Below are 24,281 nucleotides of genomic sequence, written 5' to 3' on the forward strand. Positions count from 1 at the left end.
TTGCTGTTGACTGCTTCTTTATTTTTATACGAGTCTAGCCATTTGAAGTAACAGAAGCTACATCTTAGCTGTGGAAGATTGTACTCGTATATGTTGCAGTTCTTTGCTGAAATAAACAAGTGCAAGCGAGAAAGAAATTGTAATATTAAATAAATTCACTTTGGTAGTTGATTGTGCATTCTTTATAGCTATTGTAGATGTGTTGACATTTGAGTTTCTTCATACCTGTTTATTAAACTACAAATAAGTTTTGGTTGGGACAGTCACAAGTATGTGATGACATGTTCCAAATTTATTACTTCTAACAGTTATGTGGTTTAAGATTTGTATTAATGCTTTTTGTCTTTGAATCTTTTAACCACAAGTGTTAGGCATATATTCTTCTGAAAAAACTAAACTGAAAGTGAATTTTTTTTTTTAAATCTTTACATATTATAATCCATATTATGAATGTTTTAGAAGCTAAAGTGCACACTTCAGTTTGCTAACCAGTACTAGTACTGTATTATTTTCATTAATAATTTGATAATTCAGAGAAAACTTTTATTAGTATTCAGTTTCTGATTCCACATTATAAATGTTTCAGAAGCTAAAATGCACACTTCAATTTGCTAACCAGTACCAGTACTGTATTATTTTCGTTGATAATTCAGAGAGAAAAATCTTATGTAGTAATCAGTGTCAGATTCCATTACATAAATTGGTAATGGAAGTTAACTGCAGAGTTTGAAACCATTGGGAAAGTGGATTATTGTTAAAATACAGTGAATAGTTCTATATGATATTTGTTTTCCTCTATTCATGATAAATGTTAGAGATACAGCTTTTGCAACATTTATTTATATGTAGTGATATTAATATCTGGAACTCACACAAATTTACTATTAAAAATTACTTTGTTGTCATAAATGAAATTTTATCTGTGACTCCAGCTATTCCTTTTGTGGTTTAGGATAATCAAAACAACAAATAACGGTAACAAATTTTAGTTCTGGCAAATAAATTTCCAAATACTATGTTATAAAAACTTGTAAACATTTTTTTGTTCTACTGTTAATACAGGTTGTTTTGAACTTGTAGCACTGATCACTAAACAACTGAATAAAGACCTGAAACTTCAAACTGTTTTAAAACCTCTATTTAACTTGAATGTTTGGCCCTCACACTGGAATTTTTATATTACAAATATATATAGTGTCTTGTTGGTGGAAAGCTACAAAATTCTGAATTACTTGTTAGTGTTAGACATATTTTTCTGAAAATATTAAGCCCAAAATAAATACAGGGTAATAACTGGGGTATATTTGTGAAATTGTATAAAATTACCATATTATTGTTTGCTCTTCTCAAATTTTTATTTGACATGTGTACTTTTGAATTATACATTTTAATTTATTATCAGAGTAGAAGACTAAGATAGAGAAAAAAATGGGAAAAATATTTTGAATCTTTAGATTTCCATTTCCTCTTAACTTGCTTCTTATATTACCTGTATGTAACTTGTATTCTTGTGCAAGTTATCTAATGTTCCTACATTTTCAAAAATCACTATTTTTAACACAGCTTGTTTTGAATGTTTAATTATTTTTTGGTCCAATTTTATCATCATCGTTAACAGTCAGGATTCAGTAATATTTGACTAGTCTTGTTATTGAGTTCAATGAATAAACTGCTGACCACTCCAAGTCAAAGTGAAGAGTATTCAGTTAAGAAATGTGCTGTTACATTCATATTAACATAACTCAAGTCTGTTTTCATTTACAAAAAGAAAATCCAGTTGAACTTATTTAAAAAGGTGCTTGTGTGAAATACAAGCAAAAATATCTATTTACAATTAAAAGGAGTTCAGTATTAAAATCATTACACAGTATATAATTATGAAAATAATAGTTCTAAAAATACATGTTTTGGTATGCTGTGATACCATCTTCAGGTTAGAGGACACTGAAACACTTCTTTTTTTGTGGGAAAGTCCCTGTTTTTAATAACTATTTGTTGTGTAATGAGTTTTATGTTGTATTCTTTTTAATTGTAAATAAATTTTTTTAATTTTGTTTTCATATAATCTGTTTAAATAAAGAGTAAAAAGTGTACTATAGACAGTATCTGAGTGTTTGAATTAGGAAAGAACATTTTACTATGTTGAATCAGATTAAAAACATCTATATAAAAAAAAAAAAAAAAAAATTTGCGTGTTGACAGTATAAAATGATATATAAATGTTACTGACATCTTGTATTGAAAAACAGACCTTGAAAGAATTGGGGTCTTTGTCATGTATACAACTCCGTTATCTTATATTTCTTTGTCTTCATTTATGATTTCGCACGCTAGAGTCACTTTTTTGGAAGCTGTATTTAAGTTTGTATTGTGAAAGATGGCAATTTAGTGCTTATCTTTTTGAAAAAATGTGCAACTGTTGTGTTATTCATATATATCTGTTTACTAATGAAAATTCAGGTGTGTTTATATATACACTAATTATTCATAAATTAAGATACATTCCAGTATTTTATCTTATGGTGTGTTTTTGGCATGTTACTGTTGAATTTTGAAGCCAAATGTTTACATTTTTCTGCATGAAATATATATTGTAATATTTGTGTATGCTTAATTAAATACTTGTAAACCAGAGTGATTGTTTACTGATAGAAAAAAGTAGGTGGCCAACTAAAAATTCACATTCTAACATCCAGTGTAAAGTTGAGAAAATATTCACTCTTTAAAAAATAAATTCCATATATAGTTTGTAACTATTTTTTTGTGTATGCCTGTGACATCGATTTGAACTTTCTAAGCATGGAAAAGCAGTCATGTTTTATTAACTCTAATTGCCTTTACACAGACAGTTTTGAATTTCATGTTGTGTTACTGGCAGTCAATGTCTTAATCCCTGTATAAAGTAACCTCTGCTTTAGGAACTTTCTTATTTTTCTTTTTTAATTCACCATAAACTTCTGTGGTATTTAATTTCATTCATCATGGCAAGGTCCAAGAAAGAACATACAGAAGGTTCATTGAAGAAAAAAAAATTATGTTTTGAAGTGGATTCTTATTTTATGCAAAGTAAAATGCAGAATTTCCAACTCAAATGTGGAAAGTGTCTGAAAGTATGGTTTATATATTCACTTTCTGAAGTAGTCTGGTTCAAATATTGCATCTATCTTAGAAATATTTGGTTTCAAAATGCAATTAGTATTTTTACTTGCATTAACATTGTATGGAAAAACTAAGATGGCTTTTGTTGACAAGTGGTATCATGGAAATGTCTTATCTGAAGGAAATATGAAGTTTAGTTAGATATTATTTTCATAAGTTTAAAGATTTAACAGTGAAATTTCAGAATGATTTTTCTTGTTAGCCATTAAGACAGTTTATGAGAATACCAGCCTTATTTGTATTTAAGTTAAGCTTTCATTAAGTTTTTGGCTGGTTTCTGCCATTCAGTTGGTTTTATGTTCATTTTGTTTTTTTAAATACTTTTTGTTGAAGATAAGAAGTTATAAGATGTATAGTATTAATGTTATCAACATTATGTCTGGAAGTGCTGATATTTTGTTTAGTAAGTATCTGTTAAGACACGGAACTTTGTAAATGTATATAAAAACATCAGTATCATTGTACAACCTTTCCAATGCCAGTGTGATTAAAATCAAATAATCTATTATTGGCAAGTGAGCACAAACAACGTTTATTATTTGTAGAATTTATCTGAGTAAAGACTCGCAATCCACCATTTCATAACTTGTATAACAAACATGAGTACAGCAACAACCAGTGATTTTTGTTCTCCCTGCAAAAATTGACCAAAATTCCTGAAAAAAAGCAAGAATTATAGAAAATATATACATACATCAGTAAAATAATTTCCCCCTTAACTTAAACAGTCTCTTGTGTATAAAATACTTTTTTCCCCTTAATTTACACAGTCCCTGGTGTGTGGATTACTTTAGTCCCCCTTAATTTACACAGTCCCTGGTGTGTGGATTACTTTACTCCCCCTTAATTTATACAATCTCTAATGTATGGAATATTTCACTTAAACAACCAACCTCTGTTGTTTAGAATACTTTACCTTTCTCCCCTTAATGTACAGTTTCTGGTGTGCATTGATACATTAACTTCTCCCTTCAACTTGCACAGTTCCTGGTATGTAGAATATTTACTCCCCCTCAACTTGTACCTTCCCTGATGTGTAGAATACATTATTCTTTCTTAACTTAATAGTCTCTCATGTATGCAATATTTTACCTTCCTGAAGTATAAGGTCCCATATACCAAGTACTTTACCATCATATAAACTAACTACTGAGTCAACATCTATTAGATTTTACCTGCCATGTATAAAGAGAATACTGCCCTCCTGGTAAAAAACAAAGTGTGGTAAAGAGATAATGTTGTCTACTTGATTTATGGTGATTATATATTGACAGCCTCTATAAAATTATAACATTAACCTCCATATTTTCATGAAATGTCATTACACATGGGTTTCTTTTTCTGTCTACCAAATTTTAAGGACTTCTAAATAAACCCTGTATTGGAATTGCAGCCTTTTCTACAGTTGACAACACTCAAATACATACTGTTTAATACATTGTTGCTACCCAGTGATTTATTTTTTATTAAACCCAAGTTAGTTGATAGTTCACCTAAGCTTCTCTGTTATCTCTTGTTTTCTGTGAACCTGTTCTATGTTTTGGTGATTCTTTTTACTTTTGATTTTGAATTTTAATTGTTATTAAGTGATGTATGATGGATTATGTAACTAATGAAATTATAATCACATAGTTGCAAATAAAAATTGAAAAATTTTGCAGGGCACGTTATTTAAGTCAATTTTAAATTTTGGCACAAGATCGTTGTATTAGCCATAGTTTCATAAGTACATCTCACTTATACAGATCGTACTCAAAAGAGTTCATGTTCAGTAAGCAAGTTCTACACAATATGCTTAAATAATCTTGCATAATAACCATTAAATATATTAACATTTAATAACACTTTCACCCACTTACACATTTATATTTTATACAATAATCCAGCCATTTTCTTCCAGTGAAATACTGTATGAACATTGTTTGGTTACTGCTCTAACCACCGTAAGATCGTATATTACCATGAGTTAACTTCAGGTATCAGGCTAGTGAGATAAACGTTATATAGAATTGTATACCACTTGTTACACTAGAGTACAAATTGTACAAAAAAAATAGTAGCATGCTATTTTTAAATTAGTGATATTTGCTTATACCACAATTTTTGGGTAAAACGATTGGATTGGGAGTATCTAGAATAACGACATACATTAATCAGTGAACCTGACGATGACCGAAGAAGGTCGAAACGTTGTTCGCTCTTCAACGTAAAATATTTTCTCAATCCAAACGAGCCGTTATTGCATATATATTTAACGACATACATTGTTTAATATACAAAGTAGAAACTTTCAAGACTGATAAAAATATTTTTGTTTCGGGAATTAACGAAACATTATTTTAATTCGTGATGACAAGAAACCCGCTGGAAGTAAAAATGTATCTCAGGATGGCTGGTATGGGTATTAAAACGTTTATTAAAATAAAGTAGAAAACAACGTTTCGACCTTCTTACGTCATCTTCAGGTTAACAAAGAGTTTGCAACTGACCGTTCCCGAGCACGTGCCTTTGGGACGAAAATGTGAACGCGTACGGGATTGTAAGTGTCGTTGCAGTTAGATGTTAGGTTATTAATTGGTACAGGTGTAAAGGTGTTCCTTTATATTAGTTAAATTTTAAACCAATGTAAGGTTTTGTAGTTTGTGGTTGATCGAGGTGTGTGCATATAATTTTTCCAATGGTTTTTGGAGAAAATTTGTTGATGTTGAATCCACAAATTTCCTCCAAAAACCGTTGAAAAAATTATTCGCACACACGCTTAGATCAACAACAAACAAAACCACAACCTTACACTACTGCATACCATATATACCCAACATTTGGAGAAAAACAACAACTTGTAACAAAACACAACATTCCAGTAAACGCCAAATTTATTTTTTTTAAAAGTTTTGAACACTACAACTCAAATAAACGCAACATAACCATAGAAAACACCCATATACTAAGTAGGGAAACAAATATAAAGAAATGCAAATTGAAAGAAGCTTAATTTGTATAACTAAAACCGAAATTTAACTAATATAAAGGGACACTTTTATACATATATTAATTGATAGCATCTAACTGCAACACCACCTAGAATCCCGTACTCTCGTCCTTAAAACATTGCTAGTAACGGTCAGTCAGCTGCAAACTCTCTTTGTTAACCAGAAGTTGACCAAAGAAGGTCGAAACGTTGTTTTCTACATTATTTTAATAAAAGATTTAATATGCATACCAGCCCTCTTGAGAAACATTATTTTAATAACTTTAATTTTTTGTAGGAAGAAACAAGAACTGGGAAAAAAGACGTGAAAACTTGTTACAATTTGGTTGTTGGTTTTATCTGCAGGGAAATGAGATTAAAATATAAACTACAATTAGAGGTATTAAAACAAACGCTATATTCTTTCACACTCTGATCTCTTCTCTCACTATATTCTGTACGAATATACACACACATATATATAGATGCCTCCATTAAACACTGCTGTTTGAAAACTAATAAATTTCTAGGTCTCATCTTTGAACTTTAATAAATATTAAAGGTACATAGAAGTGTTAAAATGTTACCTAAGTAACATTCTTACAATTTCAAACGTCTGTAAGCATACACACTCGGATCTTGTCACTGGAAGGAACTTGACTGGATGTTCAATTTGTTCTGAGATTTACATATAATGCCCAATATTTTTACAAACTTATAACTCTTGAATATTGACACCAGAGGTGTAATTTCCTTATTTTAAACACATTTAACTTCATATAATACATAATATACTGAGAAATCTAACATCATTCCTTAATGTCCCCTAGGGGCTCAGCGGTATGTTTGCGGACTTACAACGCTAAAAACTGGGTTTCGATACCCGTGATGGGCAGAGCACAGTCCATTGTGTAGCTTTGTGCTTAATTCGAAACAACAACAATATTTCTTGAGACTGGAGAAAATTGTTCAGAACATTCAATTTATCCTTATTTTCAAGTATCACAGTGCATTTTAAGTCTACAAACTGTAACAAACATAATCTTGGGGCTTAAGATGATATATTATCCTCACAACATTACAAATAAAGGGTTCAATAAAAATAGTGCATCTGAACAGTTACAACTACACTGGCCTTGAAAATGGAAATATATAACCCTTAAAATGTACAGTTTGTTATTTCATAATTTAAATATACATGACTAAAGAATACGGTTTTACTCAGATATTCAGTGCTTTTTTGCTTTAATGGATAAAATATATATACAGTGTTATAAACTGTTGGATGTAACTATTCTCATTCAGACCTATCTAAAATATTTATCTTACACTGCTAGAAACCACTTTTCGATACCTATGGTGGGCAGAGCACAGGCAGTCTTTCATGCAACTCTGTGCTTAATAACAGAAAACAACAACTAACCCGATCATTCAACATAATTGTGCTATGTGCTATGCAAAATGTATGTACTGCGTTTTGTACTATATTGTACATATGCACATTATTTTGCACTGTGCAACTTCAACGTGTATTGATTTGTACTATGCAGTACTTGTGCAAGTGATTTAGTTTGCATTATGCAATTCACAAGTGGAATTATTTGTACCATGTGGCACGTGCTAGTTAGTTATTTTATTTTATGATTTACACGTGAAAGTTGTTTGTGTATGATTCAGTACTTTACTATTCTTAATGCTTTGTTTGTTTTATACCATGTAGTGTTTGTGTGAAACTAAATACCTCATATATTGCTATGTTAAACGTTCCTAAGAAAGCTGTTACTTTGGTCATATCCTACTCGGGCACCACTTCGTACGTCATTAAGAAGAAAAATATCAAACACCTCTGTCCACATGTTCAGGTAAGAGGTGCCTTTGAAATATCTATGTTCTCATGTTCAGGTAAGAGATTCCTTAAAAACAGCTATGTCCACATGTTGAAACATGAGATTATGTTAAAAGGGCTCTCTAACTTTAAAGACAGCGTTCACTATATACATTGGTAGTGGTATGAGAGTTTACATACCCAAGGTGAAACCCCGAATATATACGTATTGGATCAGTTACTAGAAGAATCAAATAAAATAACACCGTAATTTTAAAATCTACAAGAATATCAGTATTACAAACTATTTTCTAAATGGATGCGATGGTGCACTTTCACTTTCTTCCACGTCACTCGCTTTTCTTGAGAAGAATATTAGAATGCTAGAATCTATTGACGTTAAACTAAGACATAACATGAGCTTAGTGTCACTACATCTTTAGTTGTGAAGATGAAAAGAAAGGAAACAACATGAACATCAAATGTATTTGTACATTGTAAGCTGTTTTATGCTATGCAGTATATTCGTGAACGTTGTGTGCACTCTGCAATACACGTGGAATTACATGTTTCATATTGTGATGTGCATGTGTGAATTGTTTGTGTTGTGGTATGACTTACACAGTGCCTTGCAAAAATGTCCACCGTCCTAAAAACATTCCACATTTTGTTGCTGTTTGAGCTTGAAATCATGAAACTTTCACATGGGACTTTTTATTTATAATCCACACAACGTACTTCAAGCTGAGAGAGCTAAAGACACTGATATTATATAAGATAGATTCTCAAAGAAAATTAGAATATTTTCAAATGCTTAAGGATTCAACCAATCTGCTACAGAAACCCTAAATCAGTTCAGTTGCAAAATATTCGTTTGAAATATCACAAAATTAGTGTAATGGTCTCTGACTGTGTGTAATCAAAGCGGTTTAATTTGTCTTCAGCTATTTAATTTGATCAAGCTACAATATGATATAGAACACCAACCATAAATATCAAGCAGCTTTCCAAACAAGTCAAGGATAAAGTGGAAGAGAAGCACAGACTAGGAAAAGGTTACAAAAAATTTTCAATGACCCTGATTATCCCTTTGAGTGCGGTGACGTCCATCATTAAGAATTGGAATGTTTACGACCACCCATATCAGGTGGAGCTTCCAGCCAAAGCAACCAGGCATGCAGGAAACTCGTTAGGGATACCAACAGTAAGTTAAAAGATTTGAAATTTTTTATGTCTGAGATTGGAGTCAGAGTTTATACTTCGACACTATTCCAGTCCTTATACAAAGCTGGCCTGTATTGGCGGGTGACAAGAAAGAAGCCATTACAGAAAAAAAAATCATCTTAAATTTCGTATCGAGTTTGTAATAAAACATGTAGATGATACTGTGTGGAAATGTGGCAGAAGGTTTTTTTGGTCAGACGAACAAAAATTGAGTTTTTGGTCTAATGTAAAAGCATTATGTCTGGTGAAAGCACAACACCGTACATCACCCAGTCAATACCATCCCAACTGTGAAGAATGGTGGTGACAGCACCATGTTATGGGGTTGCTTCTCATCAGCAAGACTTGAATGTTCGTTAGGATTGAGGGAGAGACGGATGATGTAAATTACAGGTGAATCCTGGAGAAAAACTGCTTGAGTCAACCATGAATCTAAAACTGGGTCGAAAGTTTACATTTCGATAGGACAATGACCCGAAACACAAGGATAGAGCCACATCGGAGTGGTTTCAAAAGAAAAAAAAATGAATGTTGTGGAGTGGCCCAGTCAAAGTTCTGAATTAAATCCAATAGAAAGTTTATAGCAAAACTTGAAAATTGCAGTCCATCAAGGATCTCCAACAAGTCTCCTGCTGGTACAGCAGTAAGTCTATGGGTTTACAACGTTAAAATCAGTGGTTCGATTTCCCCTCGGTGGACTCAGCAGATAGCCCGATGTGGTTTTGCTGTAAGAAAAACACACATTTCTCCAGTAAATTTATCAGAGCCCTCACAATTTTCCCAGAAAAAATATATAAAAATTACACCATCCTGTTGTGCAAAGCTGGAAGAGACCTATCCAAGAAGACTCACAGCCGCAATTGCTACCACTTCCACCAAGTACTGACGTAGGGAGCTGAACACTTATGGAAACAGAAATATTTTATTTGAAGGTTTAGCTGATATTCAACCTCATTCACACGTAACAGTGTTAAATTTGATCATTAGAGTCTTGAATGAAAACAAGTTCATTAAAAACAAAACAAACTTGTTTACATTATTTGTACTTCATCGAAATGTGTGACAATATTAGTGGGGGAAGAATATTTTTGCAAGATACAGTATATGTGCATTGCTTGTTTTTATACTGCACTGTTCATTAACGAAAAAAACAATTTTGAAACAAAGTATTGATATAAGAGATAGGAAACTAGTTCTCACACTTTTCTGTTCAAATTGTTGGAAGCTGTGTGTGAATTATTTGTCCACACTATGCTTTAATTAATAAATTTGTACATTGTTGCTGGTATTATGTGAAGTAAGAATGCATAGTGATTTAATTACCAACAACAGGGCAGTACAATTTGTTGTTATGTATCATGTAGTATATACGGGATTTGGTTTGCTCGATACAGTCCCATTCCATGAGTACATTGTTATTTCTATGTGCACCATATGTGCATGTTTTATCTCATTGCAAAGAAAAGTTAATTATATAATTTGTTTTAAACAAACTCGGTGATTTTTTCAGACAACTTCTCTAAGATCTTAGCGACTTTCGATTATCTAAGGAAAGTAAAGAAAAAATGAATTTCCTTGTTGTTTCTCTATCACCATTTGCTGAGGTAGCGTGAGCGACGAACTGTTTGGGGGAGGTGAAAGGTTGCTTTTATGGGATGGTGTTGCAGACGAGGTCTTACGAGAAGGCAAATATTTACAATTTCGTTCGTGCACTGTCAAGCGATCGGGAAAAAACGTTCGACCACAGCGTCCACATGGAACCAGTTGCTGTAGGTGGCTTTTCCAAGCGGCGTCTTCCATTCCACCTACATCAATAGTACCATTCTCTGGAATGAACAATAAATTCCTAAACTGTGAAATCTTACCAAATCTGATATCAAAAATCGAATAATGTCATACTCTTAAAAATAATTTTAAAAAAATCACCTTAACTACTTCACAATTCTTATTTAAAAAACAAAGAAACGTATGAACATGCATCTAATTCCTTGTCTATGAAGTTTTGGAGAAACCTTTAAAATGGCTGCCAAAAAGTTCCAATAATTTAACGCGAAATATTTTTTCTTTAAAAATAAATTGATAAGTACAATAGAATTTTCGTATAAATATTCACGTATATGTAAAAAGAAAGCGTGCAGGCTTCCAGTGCTTATATATGAAGATACAATTTATTTTCCACTGAAAAATCGAAGACCAATTTTTTTAAAGGTTACCTTTAAAATAAAAGCTTGTTTGTTTTTAAACTTTATATTTTGCATTTCAGAACCTGTTATTATAACATTCTTGAGCGTTCTCATATTTTTATCTTACCTTTAATCTGAGGTTCGGATTTTTTGGGCACTGTTCTTTGTTGTTCGAACGGGTGCTTATCGTTTTCTAACTTCCACTTTCGAAGACATTGTGGTTCGTGCAGAGAGATGGATTTGGTACCAAACTGTCGGCCACATATATAACAAGTCATCAGAGGACATCTTCTTGGTACTAGCTTCTTCACTGAAGGCTTGTGAAAAGAAATACCTATTGATCAACGTTAACTTCTTAACAAATAATGATTGTAATGTTAGACATATTTGATATATTTGTTCGATTAAGAAGAACATTAAACGACAGTCACTAAATTTTTATTAATAGCAGGTTACTGTAAATGATTTACTAGGACCAGTAAGAAACCATGGGGTACTCATAATGATGCAATTGAACATTCACTAATCAATTGAAACTTGTATTTATTAGTAAAGGAAAAATGACTTTAATTTATTACAGAAACTTACATTTTATTGTGGTGCGTATGTATTTAATGATAAATTTTAAAACAAATTTCTTAAAGGCTGCTCCTCAAAATAACCTTTACAATCTATTTTAACAAGTTTGCTCCTCAATTAGCTGCAATATATTCTTATGATATGTTCGTATGTCAAATGATTTCTACTTGTTTAAATACGCAGGAATGTTTTAAATATTTCGTTTATTTGGTTTGTGTGAAGTTTTAAACTAACTACGCGGTCCAGAGAGTCGTTGAGATTGCCTTGTTCTAGTTGCTTTGTTCTCTTTAGTAGATAACGTTTTCTGTCCAAGAGGATATTACAGTAATATACAGAATCTGGGTTGAAAGGATTAGTGACTGTAATATCCTTTGCTGGCCGACTCGTCAGTGTTTGTATGTTACAGCCGGCCAATGTTGTAATATCTACAAGAGTCACGAAGAAGAGCTGTCGACGGAATAAAATAAAAACGAGTTTATCTCTTTAATTCAGGCATAGTTTCCTAGTTCGGTTGTACTTAGAATTCTTGATGAAAATACATACTTTAAGATAATTGTGTTTTATTTCTAAAGAAGCCTATTTCGAGAGAAAGGAAGCTGTGTAGCTAATCACAATCGAAAAGAAGAGAATGTATTTTCGTTTGATTGTTTTATAATAAAATTGTAATTTATCAAATACAAATTACTTCCTCGTTTCCCGAACGAATCTCCTGTTATTAGTGGGCCTAACTATTTGATATTTATTAGGAAATCTGTTGTTACCAGAAAACACCACACTTTTAACGACAACAAAGATACTGGTTTAGCAGGGAATACAGCCTCCGTTAGCTTGAGCACAACCTGTATTCTAAGCAAGAGAATATTTAACTTTATACGAGAGCAATATTTTTATACCTATTAACAGAAAACGTTTTTCAAATACACATATACGTGTCATACCGACTCGTCTTTATCCGATGTTTCAGATACGCTGAAGCTATTTGATTTACTTCCACCGTTGTCATTTTTGCCCTTGCACGCTCTCTGATGGATTGGAAGGCGATCCGGGAAAAACGTACGCCCGCATTCAGGACATGGTGCCAATTGCGACTGAAATATCTTCCATGATGCTTCGTTATATTCATCCCTCGTTAGAGCTTCAGAATTATGAGGTTTTCGGGGTACAGAACGCTTTTGGTCAGACGGTAACGCGTCATTCTCCCGTTTCCATTTCTGAGTATATAAGCAGTGAAAATCTCAGTTGAAGAAACAGTGTTTAAGTATAAAGTAAAATACTTTAAAGAGTTAATTTTCAGTACTTTTGAGTTTAAAGAATAGTCAACATATTGATAAAGTGCTAAATAAGTGAGCAATGAACAACTTTTAATAAATATAAATGGATGCAAAAGATAGAGGTTTGAAAACGATCTATTGTTGTTTGTCAACCGTTTATTATTACGTAATGAAACTAAAATTCAAAGGTAAGTAAACACCAGTTTCTGGTATCAAAATGCAAATTCAGAAAGTAAGACAAAGATTTTATCTTATAAGTTTGCAACAATCATTAATATACTAAGAACGAAATGAGTAAAAATATTGGATTGAGAAAAGAAATTGAAATATTTTTTTACGGAAAACGCAAAATATGCAACAGCTTAATAATGCAGGTCACCAAAAATTTAAATATCTTCAATTTTTAGAAGAAATCAAAAGGTAGACTTGGGAAATAATAAAGACTGATTAAAATCGTAAATATCAAGGCTTTCAATAAAAAGGAAAGTAAAAACTGAAACTTTCGTAAGCTATACATTTAAATATGTAACTTAAATGTTAGCTAGGAAAAGCTACGAGGCTTAATGACGACTTCAGCTCAAAAGGTTAAATAATATATAGGCTTAAAGCACATAAAAGTTCCAAGAATGGTAGGTAAAATTTTTACTATATTCGAAAGTAGATTATATGTACGAGATAGTTAAGAATAGTATAGTTTTAGAGAGAATCAGTCAGTGTGTTAGCTATTCTAGTCACTCCGTGTTTTTTTCTTCAACTGACCTGTGATTGAAACTATTAGTACCTTCAGACTTTACTTGAAGGTCTTATACTCTCATGAAGTAACTACAGTATTTGACTCTATGAAAAGAAACAGAGGTTCAGATATTCCTCTAAAAAATAAAATACTTAATGCTGTCAAAAATAATTCAAATCTGTCCTTAATTAAATAGTAACTAAAAGGTTTGGTACTATCTCACATACATAGTAGCTATCGTCTTGTTCTTAAACAGTTTAGGAGTTGGAGGATTGGTAATGTCAGGTAAAAAACTCGTAACCTGAACTACTAAAACAGCTAGAGACAATAGGAGTTGATATCATAAGAAATAACTCAAATTACCTGTACTACACTTAACCTACTCTCAGAAACAATTCAATAGTTGCTGCCTTTTTTACTTAAATATTCGTCGTAGTTTGTTATTAATCACAGAGTTACACAAAGGGCTATCTGTCTTTTGCCCGATGTGGATTTGATATAAGAAAACACACATACATACCAAATAAAAATTATTTTAAAAGTTTTTAAAACGCGCATGCTATTAAATTACTATATTTTTAACTTCACTACAAGATTAAAAACTTTGACTTTTATATATTTTGCAAACACCCTGTCCTGCCAACATGAATAACTCGAGAAAAGCGACCTTCGTTGAATGCATATTAAGCAAGTAATAAACTTCTTAAAAACAAATGTACTTCAAACACACATAATAAACCTCTTACAAATAAATACACTTCAAACACACATAATAAACCTCTTACAAATAAATACAATTTAAGCACACATAATAAACCTCTTTAAAATAAATACGTTTTAAATACATAGTATAATTGTACAATGTATGTTATTCAATGTTTTAATGAAAATATCTGTGTTTCTAAAAACTACGTGAGCAGGACAAAAAATATCAGTTTAGCGCTGTGACACCTACTCTTCAATTGAAAAGGTCACACGGTACCTGACACCAGCTCCTGGTGGAGAGTTACAGTCTGTGTACTGCACGGTCTAAATGAATTCTACCAGCATACGTGAGGAATCACGAACACCCACAATCATTAATATACGAAGAACGAGATGAGTAAAATTAGTTGATTGAGAAAAAAGTATCGGGCCTCATTTTCAATTTCAGGTACTAGAACGCCTTGCCAGCATTACATATTTTATTTTCTATTGTTACAACTAACTAGCGTGTGTGTTTTTCCCACGAAACAAATAAAAAAAACTTAATATCTGGTACTGTCAGTGAAAATTCACAAATTTCGTCTTTTTCCCTTAAATTCTAGAATTGTCAAACTACCAAAATAAATCTATTATCCCCCCTCTCCTTAAACAGTTGGAGAAAACTTACTAAAAGAAAGAATTTTGTTACTTTAATTTATAATTTACCAGGAAAAAATTAATAAATGAAGTTATTTGATTATTTGGAAGTAAGAACAAACCTACACAAGGGGCTAACTGTGCTCTGCCCACCACATGTATCTAAACCTGGTTTCTGGCAGTGTGAGTCCGTAGACATGCCACTGAGGAGGGAACTCATTAATAAAGATAAGTGTGGTTATGATTTGATTCTCTATAAACTTAACTTCACGAAACCATGGATCGAGCGTGATCTAATGGCTAATGTGCTTAATTGTGGATCTGGAGGTACCTGATTATCGGTACATTATCGCAAAATCGCACTACATACATTGGGGTCGTCGTTCTCTTATAGTAATGACGGTCAAAATTTAGAAAACAAGCACAGCCCAAGAGTTGGCGGTGGATATTATTTGACTAATTCCCTATCTTCTAGTCTATCAGTTCAAAATTATGAGCAGATAGCCGCTTATGTAGATTTGCACGAAACTTCCGAAACAAACGAATAAAAAAAGACACAAGATGAACTTTTGATTGTATATATGTATGTACAAAGAACAAATATGCAAAAAGCTAATAAAAGTTTGAACACTACAAGTTTTTATTAAATTTACTATATTTTAAATTTTCTACAAGAAATCTAACGTGTAAATTTGTTTGTTTGTTTTTGAATTTCGCGCAAAGCTACACGAGAGTTATTGGCGCTAGCCGTCCCTAATTTATCACTATAAGACTAGAGGGAAGGCAGCTAGTCATCACTCCCCATCGCCAGCTCTTGGACTACAAATTTACCAACGAATAGTGGGATTGACCGTAACATTATAGCGCCCCCACGGTTGAAAGGGCGAGCATGTTTAGTGAGACGAGGATTTGAACCCGCGACCCTCGGATTACGAGTTGAGCGCCTTAACCTAACGTGTACGTACAGTGAAGCGCCGTTAAGCCGCGTTATTTGGGGGGGGGTCAACCTGCTTAACCGCGGCTTAAACCTTTGTGACTGAAAAGCCGAAGTCGCCAACAGCTCCGCCGAGGAGCCTCATCCGGGCCATTGCGTGATCATTATAATATTAATGTATAGACCATTCAGATACAATTGACAAGTGCCGTTTTAACACAAACGACCAATGCATTGCGATGGTTCGCTTTTCCCTGTAAAATTTCGTCTTCCCGTGTTACATGCGGACCGCCATGTCAATATGGTATGCTCACTATTAATTCAGAAACTGAAGTGATTTCTATTGGGTTTGTGGCCAATATTTATACAATTCCATAAAAATATCGGATTATCAAATTAAAAATAATACTTTAAATATTGATCACTTTTTTCACGGATTTACCGCGGATTAACTTTAATGTATGGAGAGGTGTGATTCGGTAACAATGGCGGCCTCCATAAAGCTGACATAGAGAGCCGATAAGGTAGATTAACGGTCGATTTCTATTGTAATATATTTTATTTATTTCCCAAATTAAAGCAAATCCTTTTTAAATATCTCCTTGAAGTTATAAAGACAAGGAGAGTGTGAGAAACTTTAAAAAGCCAGGTAGTAGATTTAACACATCAACAATCTTGGGACAAGACTTGCTACAGCGACTTAAGCGATTTCGCGGTTTACTGGTCCGCGGCTTAATGGCGCTCCACTGTACTTTCAGTTAAATCAAAATTTATTTGAAATGTTCAGAGTTGTTGGTTTTATGTTCAGATATTGTCGCGTGTATAAATTATACGTTTCTTCTTTCATAGTTAAGCTCAAAGCTATACCATGGGTTAACTATGCTCTTCACACCAAGGATATTAAAACCTGGGTTCTAGCGTTGTAAGTCCGCAAACATACAGCTATCCAATGGGATGCAAATTATACGTTCATGTGTCAAAGAAATTAATTCTAAAAATAGCCATTTATTTATAAGAAAGTTATTCCTAATTAACTTAGATTACCAGAAAATTAGAGAATTAAATATAATTATTTTGTTCCATATTTATATAAGATAGAGAATATGACCTATTAGGCCTTCACAAAAATAATCTATTTCACCCCTGTGTCGAGATAGAATTCGTTTTAGAATATCAATCTGCACATTAAAGTTACTTCCAAGAATTCCATACAAAAGAAAGGATTGACTTACTTTCCTATAAATACTTTTAGTCTTACGTAACGTATCTTATCTATTCATTTGTTGTACAGAACCTTTATAATTTCCCAACAGACATTCTGGACAATGGAAAAAAAACATTAAGTACCTGAAAGCGACGTCACGAAAAATTTGGATAAGACGATATTCGATTTAACTTCCTTATGAATAGATTTAAGATAACAACAAATCGCAACCTCACTGTGCTTCAGAACAAGTGTGCTAACTTATTGCTGAGGGGAGAAAATAATGGTTTGTTTGTAATTTCGTACAAAGCTACACAAGGTCTACAGTGTATCTGCGCTAACCGTCCCGAGTTTAACAGTATAATACTAGAGAGAAAGCAGCTAGTTATCACCACCAAACGCCAATTCCTGGGCTTCTCTTTTACCAACAAATAGTGGGATTGACCGCAACATTATAACGTCCTCAAGGTTAAAACGGCGAGCATGTTTGGTGTAACGGGGATTCAAACATGCAACCCTCAGATTATGAGTCGAGCGTTTTAACTTCCTGGCCATGCTGGGCCTAGGGAAGAAAACAGACAAAATACAGTATTAAGTTGAACAAGAATAACCCCTTAATTATCTGGAGACAGGACATGGATTAGTGGCCAATAGTTGTCGAATAAAAACAGAAAAATAAAAGAACACCGTACGCAATAACTAAATGTGAGAAGATAAAATAAATTTTATTTTTAAAACTAATTAAAAACTGTTTATTTTATTAAGTTTTGAAAAGAGGGGAACAATATAATGTACTGATTACACATGCACACAGAAGATGACACTTGAGAATTTTCTGTGCAGTTCACTAATCACAGTTACTTAGAAATAACTTTGCTTCTGGTACAGTTGTAGAGCTATCCCACACTCAGAACCAATATTACCAAGTCCGCTTTTAATACCCGGAAGTGGGTTCGTTTTTGTTAGAAAGTCGCTTTGATGGAATTGATTCACGTTGTGTGTTTGTGAATTTAGTCTTGTTTGTTTGTTCATGAATTCCTCACACAGTTTTAGGGCTGATAGAATCAAACGTAGCAGACGGACTCAAGGTGCTCCAAGTGGTAGGGTAACCTTATCTATATGCTATAACACCCCCATATGAAGTGGGTACCAAATGGACTAAAACACTTAGAACATCATCCAGGTATTTCTTTGACACTCGCTCAGGACAGTAAAAAACCAAAGGAACCCGCTTTAGACAATCACTTAGAGCAGGAAACAAACAAAAGAACATGCCTTAGACAATCACTTAAGGTAGGAAACAACTGAAGGAACATTCCTAGACTTACAGATTGATAGAATTAATTCACGTTGTGTGTTTACGATTTCAGTCCTGTTTGTTTGTTCGTGAATTCCTCACACAGCTTTAGGGCTGGAGTAATCAGACTAAGCAAGAGAACTCGGGGTAGTCTTATCTATATGCTATAACCCCCCTTCCCATATGAAGGTGGTACCAATGGGCCTAAAACACTCTTGAATCATCCAGGTATGACGGGAGTTGAGAAGGTTTTTTTAGGATCACTGAACATGAACATAGCATTGAATTTTGTGTTTATGACTCTTCTCAGGATGTTGAAAACGTCATGTTTGAACCTCTGTTCATAGCCAAACTCAAAAGGTTTGGTATAAGAGTGGCATGCTTTGAAATATCTAGGTTTATTATGAATTCTTTAGTATACACATGAGTATATTAACACATATCTTCTAATATGTAAGGAGTAGAGATGAATGGAAATAGCATAAATAATCTATACAACAACAACAAATAACTACTTAACTAACCAATCTTGAGAAACACAGACATCAAACATAAACCTACTCATAACAGACAATCCTTACAACAACTAATCACTTAACTAACCAATCTTGAGGAACATCGACAGCAAGAATAAACCTACTCATAATAGATAATCTTTACAACAACTAATCACTTAACTAACCAATCTTGAGGAACATCGACAGCAAAAATAAACTTACTCATAATAGATAATCTTTACAACAACTAATCACTTTACTAACCAATCTTGAGGAACATCGACAGCAAGAATAAACCTACTCATAATAGATAATATTTACAACAACTAATCACTTTACTAACCAATCTTCAGGAACACAGACAGCAAGAATAAACCTACTCATAATAGATAATATTTACAACAAATAACTACTTAATCAAGCAATCTTCAGGAACACAGACAGCAAGCATAAACCTACTCATAACAGATAATCTTTACAACAACAAATCACTTTACTAACCAATCTTCAGGAACACAGACAGCAAGAATAAACCTACTCATAATAGATAATCTTTACAACAAATAACTACTTAATCAAGCAATCTTCAGGAACACAGACAGCAAGCATAAACCTACTCATAACAGATAATCTTTACAACAACAAATCACTTTACTAACCAATCTTGAGGAACATCGACAGCATGAATAAACCTACTCATAATAGATAATCTTTACAACAACTAATCACTTAACTAACCAATCTTGAGGAACATCGACAGAAAACATAAACCTACTCATAATAGATAATCGTTACAACAACTAATCATTTTACTAACCAATCTTGAGGAACATCGACAGCAAACATAAACCTACTCGTAATAAATAATCTTTACAACAACTAATCACTTAACTAACCAATCTTGAGGAACATCGACAGCAAACATAAACCTACTCATAATAAATAATCTTTACAACAACTAATCATTTTACTAACCAATCTTGAGGAACATCGACAGCAAACATAAACCTACTCATAATAGATAATCTTTACAACAACTAATCACTTAACTAACCAATCTTGAGGAACATCGACATAAAACATAAACCTACTCATAATAAATAATCTTTACAACAACTAATCACTTTACTAACCAATCTTGAGGAACATCGACAGCAAGAATAAACCTACTCATAATAGATAATCTTTACAACAACTAATCACTTTACTAACCAATCTTCAGGAACACAGACAGCAAGAATAAACCTACTCATAATAGATAATCTTTACAATAACTAATCACTTTACTAACCAATCTTCAGGAACATCGACAGCAAACATAAACCTACTCATAATGGATAATCTTTACAACAACTAATCACTTAACTAACCAATCTTGTGGAACTTCGACATCAAACATAAATCTATTCATAACTAGAAGTAAGTCGCAGCATAGACTAATGTTTCAACCACATACATCTTTAAGATCAGTCCCATTATACAGAATTAGAAACATCGAAGCACATCTACATTTGTGATACAGCTACAAATTCGTGGAAAAATTAATCGATCAACCAATGATTCACCCAACCTTGAACAGTAACTCAGTTCTTTGAAGAGGAAAGCTATATATATGCTGTTAGGTGGTACAGGTATACTTTCTTAAGTCTCCACGTGCACACACACGTATATAGATAGATAATCAGGTTGATGCGAGATTCTCTTTTTCGTTACATTCAGTATTTATTAACACACGTTTTATGTTTGTTACGTTTACATATTCTGTAACTGTTAACACTTTGTAAAAAAAAGCTAAATGTTTCTCAATTGCTTGTGAAATACGCTATAATAGAATCAATCACAGAGTTTATATGTAATGGATTTCGGATCAACACTTGTTTCTCGGTTTCACAATGTAATCTCTCTTAAATATTTTATTTTTTAAACTTTGCTTACAACTCTAACACACACAAATTTGACTCACCTCTAAGCACTGAGGTTCATGAATTGCGAGTGACTTTGTTCCAAATTCACGCCCACATATGTAACATAAAATAGTTCTTAGCCCTCTGACGGCCTTGCCAGTTGATGTTTCGGATTTAGTAATGTCAGTGGCATCTAATTCAGGCATATTCGTTACTGTTCTTCTATCACTAACGATTGACGTTTTTTTGCGAACTCTTTCGTCAGACGAAGAAACTAGTGTCGAATCACTTTCTCCAATATTTTGGTTGGTTTTAGTGTGGTCGCATGAGGAGACAAGTGTCTTGTCACTCTCTCCAATATTTTGGTTGTTTTCAGTATGGTCGCATGAGGAGACAAGTGTCTTGTCACTCTCTCCAATATTTTGGTTGCTTTTAGTATGGTCGCATGAAGAGACAAGATGCAAGTCACTTTCTCCAATATTTTGGTTGTTTTTAGTATGGTCGCATGAAGAGACAAGTGTTAAGTCACATTCTCCAATATTTATCTTGTTTCTAGTTTGGTCACGTGAAGAGACAAGTGTCGAGTCACTTTCTCCAATATTAACCTTGTTTTTAGTTTGGCCACGTAAAGAGACAAGTGTCGAGTCACTTTCTCCAATATTAACCTTGTTTTTAGTTTGGCCACGTGAAGAGACAAGTGTCGAGTCACTTTCTCCAATATTTACCTTGTTTCTAGTTTGGTCACGTGAAGAGACAAGAGTCAAGTCACCTTCTCCGATATTTTGGTTGTTTCTAGTTTGGTCGCATGAAGAGACAAGTGTCGAGTCACTTTCTCCAATATTTACCTTGTTTCTAGTTTGGTCACGTGAAGAGACGAGAGTCAAGTCACCTTCTCCAATATTTTGGTTGTTTCTAGTTTGGTCGCATGAAGAGACAAGTGTCAAGTCACCTTCTCCGATATTTTGGTTGTTTCTAGTTTGGTCACATGAAGAGACAAGTATCGAGTCACTTTCTCCAATATTTTGGTTGTTTTTAGTTTGGTTGCATAAAGAGACAAGTGTTAAGTCACTTTCTCCAATATTTACCTTGTTTCTAGTTTGGTCGCATGAAGAGACAAGTGTCAAGTCATCTTCTCCAATATTTTGGTTGTTTTTAGTTTGGCCACGTGAAGAGACAAGTGTCGAGTCACTTTCTCCAATATTTACCTTGTTTCTAGTTTGGTCACGTGAAGAGACAAGTGTCGAGTCACTTTCTCCAATATTTACCTTGTTTCTAGTTTGGTCGCATGAAGAGACAAGTGTCAAGTCACCTTCTCCAATATTTTGGTTGTTTTTAGTTTGGCCACGTGAAGAGACAAGTGTCGAGTCACTTTCTCCAATATTTACCTTGTTTCCAGTTTGGTCACGTGAAGAGACAAGAGTCAAGTCACCTTCTCCAATATTTTGGTTGTTTCTAGTTTGGTCGCATGAAGAGACAAGTGTCGAGTCACCTGCTCCAATATTTCGGTTACTTTTCCTGTAGTTACATGAAGAAACAAGTGTTAAATCACTTTTTCCACTATTTCGGTATTTTATAGTTTGTTTACATGAAGAGACAAGTGTTAAGTTATTTTCTCCGGTATTTCGATTGTTTTTAGGAAGACCAGATGACAAAATAATCTTTGGTTCCACTTTAGTTTGTCCGTTTGTTTCACTGGCTTTATCTGTTTTTACTTCTTCAGATTTCGATGAAGTAATTTTTGAGTCGAACTTTTGGAATCTTTTATGTTTATTTATGTCCGTATTTCGTTTTGGAGACAAGCTATTTTTTAATCTTTCTTCCACTTTTTGCTCTTCATGTTTGATGATGGTTCCAAGTTCATATTGTGAGTTACTCCCGTGGCTGTGCAGTTTTTCCGGAGCTATGCTTCTGTGACAAGTGCGACAGGGCATAGGAACATAAGAATGATGTCCAGTTATTGTAAACACAGAATAATGATGGTGCTTCGCTCTATTGATCCCTAGACCTGGTTTGGACTGACTTTGTGGCTTTCTGCTTCCAATATGATAATATCCGATGGGAAGTTTAGACTTTTTGCTTCGCCCAGTACGTCCGTTTGTACGAATCCCGGGTTTATTTGTTCTTCGATGTACAGTGGCAGTTTTCGTCGCATCCTCTCTGTTGATGTTACTGATGTCGACAACAGGAAGATCAATGTCAACAGTTGGCCTAGGTAATGTTTCGGTTTTAGGGCGTGGAGTTCTTGTGGTGTTAGTAACCAACACTGTAGGTCTTTCCAGCGTCCGTGTACGGGGTCGTTCTACCGAATTAGTTGAATAACTTTTTAAGTTCTTAATACAGGCGGCCAAATGATTATCTTTGACATTTAAGGGAATGATAACCTTGCATTTTTCACACCGCCACCTGGTGGTCGTCGTTATGCTAGGAATACTAGAATAGAGACGTGTTTTCTGTGGGCTAGATGGACCAATCATGGTTACAGATTTCCACTTCTCTAGACATTTAGGTTCGTGAAATTTGATTGACTGTGATCCATACTCACGACCACACACGGAACAGCTTACAAATGAAAGAGGTCCCATCATTCAATACAGGAGCCATTCTTTTTACGGTTTACATCTTTAAATATATATAAAAAAAAATTTCTACTGTATCATTTATAACGACATACCTGAATGAAGATACAAAAAAAAATCATATAACAAGTTTTGGTTAATTTTATCAACAAAAATGTACTACATTACAGTTTTAGTAAAAGGTACATAAAACTTACAGGTTTACACCTGTATAAATTACATTAAATTTATGAGCAAATGACAATGGTATATTAATGTAAAGTGTATGTTGTTCCGTAACCTGTACATAACATTACGTACGGATAACAAGGGACCATTTGATTGTTTTTGTTTTTGAATTTCGCACAAAGCTACACAACGTCTATCTATCTGCATTAGTCATCTATAATTTAGCAATGTAAGACTAGAGGGAAAGCATCTAGCCATCACCACCCACTGCCAGCTCTTGGGCTACTCTTTTACCAACGAATAGTGGAATTGACCGTCACATTATAATGCCAACACAGCTAAAAGGATGAGCATGTTTGGTATGATAGGGATTAAAACCCGCGACCCTCAGATTACGAGTCGAGCGCCCTAACCACCC

The 24,281-nt window shown here is 33.5% G+C and overlaps 2 protein-coding genes across 4 annotated transcripts in view; one reads left to right on the plus strand and one right to left on the minus strand.

Moving 5' to 3' along the window:
• Positions 1–4,817, plus strand: part of LOC143239597 (secretory carrier-associated membrane protein 1-like) — a 38,246-nt gene extending 33,429 nt beyond the window's left edge. For all 3 annotated transcript variants that reach the window (XR_013021253.1, XM_076480819.1, XM_076480820.1), the window contains one exon: positions 39–4,817. The gene's annotated coding sequence lies outside the window, so the exon portion shown is untranslated. The remainder of the gene's footprint in view (positions 1–38) is intronic.
• Positions 3,956–23,734, minus strand: LOC143239596 (uncharacterized). The gene is made up of 4 exons (XM_076480818.1): positions 21,179–23,734; positions 12,877–13,149; positions 11,487–11,676; positions 3,956–11,002 (listed from the first exon to the last, which is right to left on the minus strand). The coding sequence occupies exons 1-4, from the start codon at positions 23,702–23,704 to the stop codon at positions 10,722–10,724; spliced, it is 3,270 nt and encodes a 1,089-aa protein (XP_076336933.1). The 5' UTR covers positions 23,705–23,734; the 3' UTR covers positions 3,956–10,721.
• Between the last annotated feature and the right edge of the window lie 547 nt (positions 23,735–24,281).

The sequence above is a fragment of the Tachypleus tridentatus genome, chromosome 13 (assembly GCF_004210375.1).
Source record: "Tachypleus tridentatus isolate NWPU-2018 chromosome 13, ASM421037v1, whole genome shotgun sequence".
NCBI classification, from domain to species: Eukaryota; Metazoa; Arthropoda; class Merostomata; order Xiphosura; family Limulidae; genus Tachypleus; species Tachypleus tridentatus.

Excerpts from the sequence above, each read along its gene's own strand:
- LOC143239596 (XM_076480818.1), bottom strand. The coding sequence starts at position 23,704 with ATGATGGGACCTCTTTCATTTGTAAGCTGTTCCGTGTGTGGTCGTGAG. Across the intron at positions 13,150-21,178 it reads ATGAACCTCAGTGCTTAGAG|AAATGGAAACGGGAGAATGA; the intron begins GTGAGTCAAATT and ends TTATATACTCAG. Across the intron at positions 11,677-12,876 it reads CATCGGATAAAGACGAGTCG|CCTTCAGTGAAGAAGCTAGT; the intron begins GTATGACACGTA and ends TCTTTTCACAAG.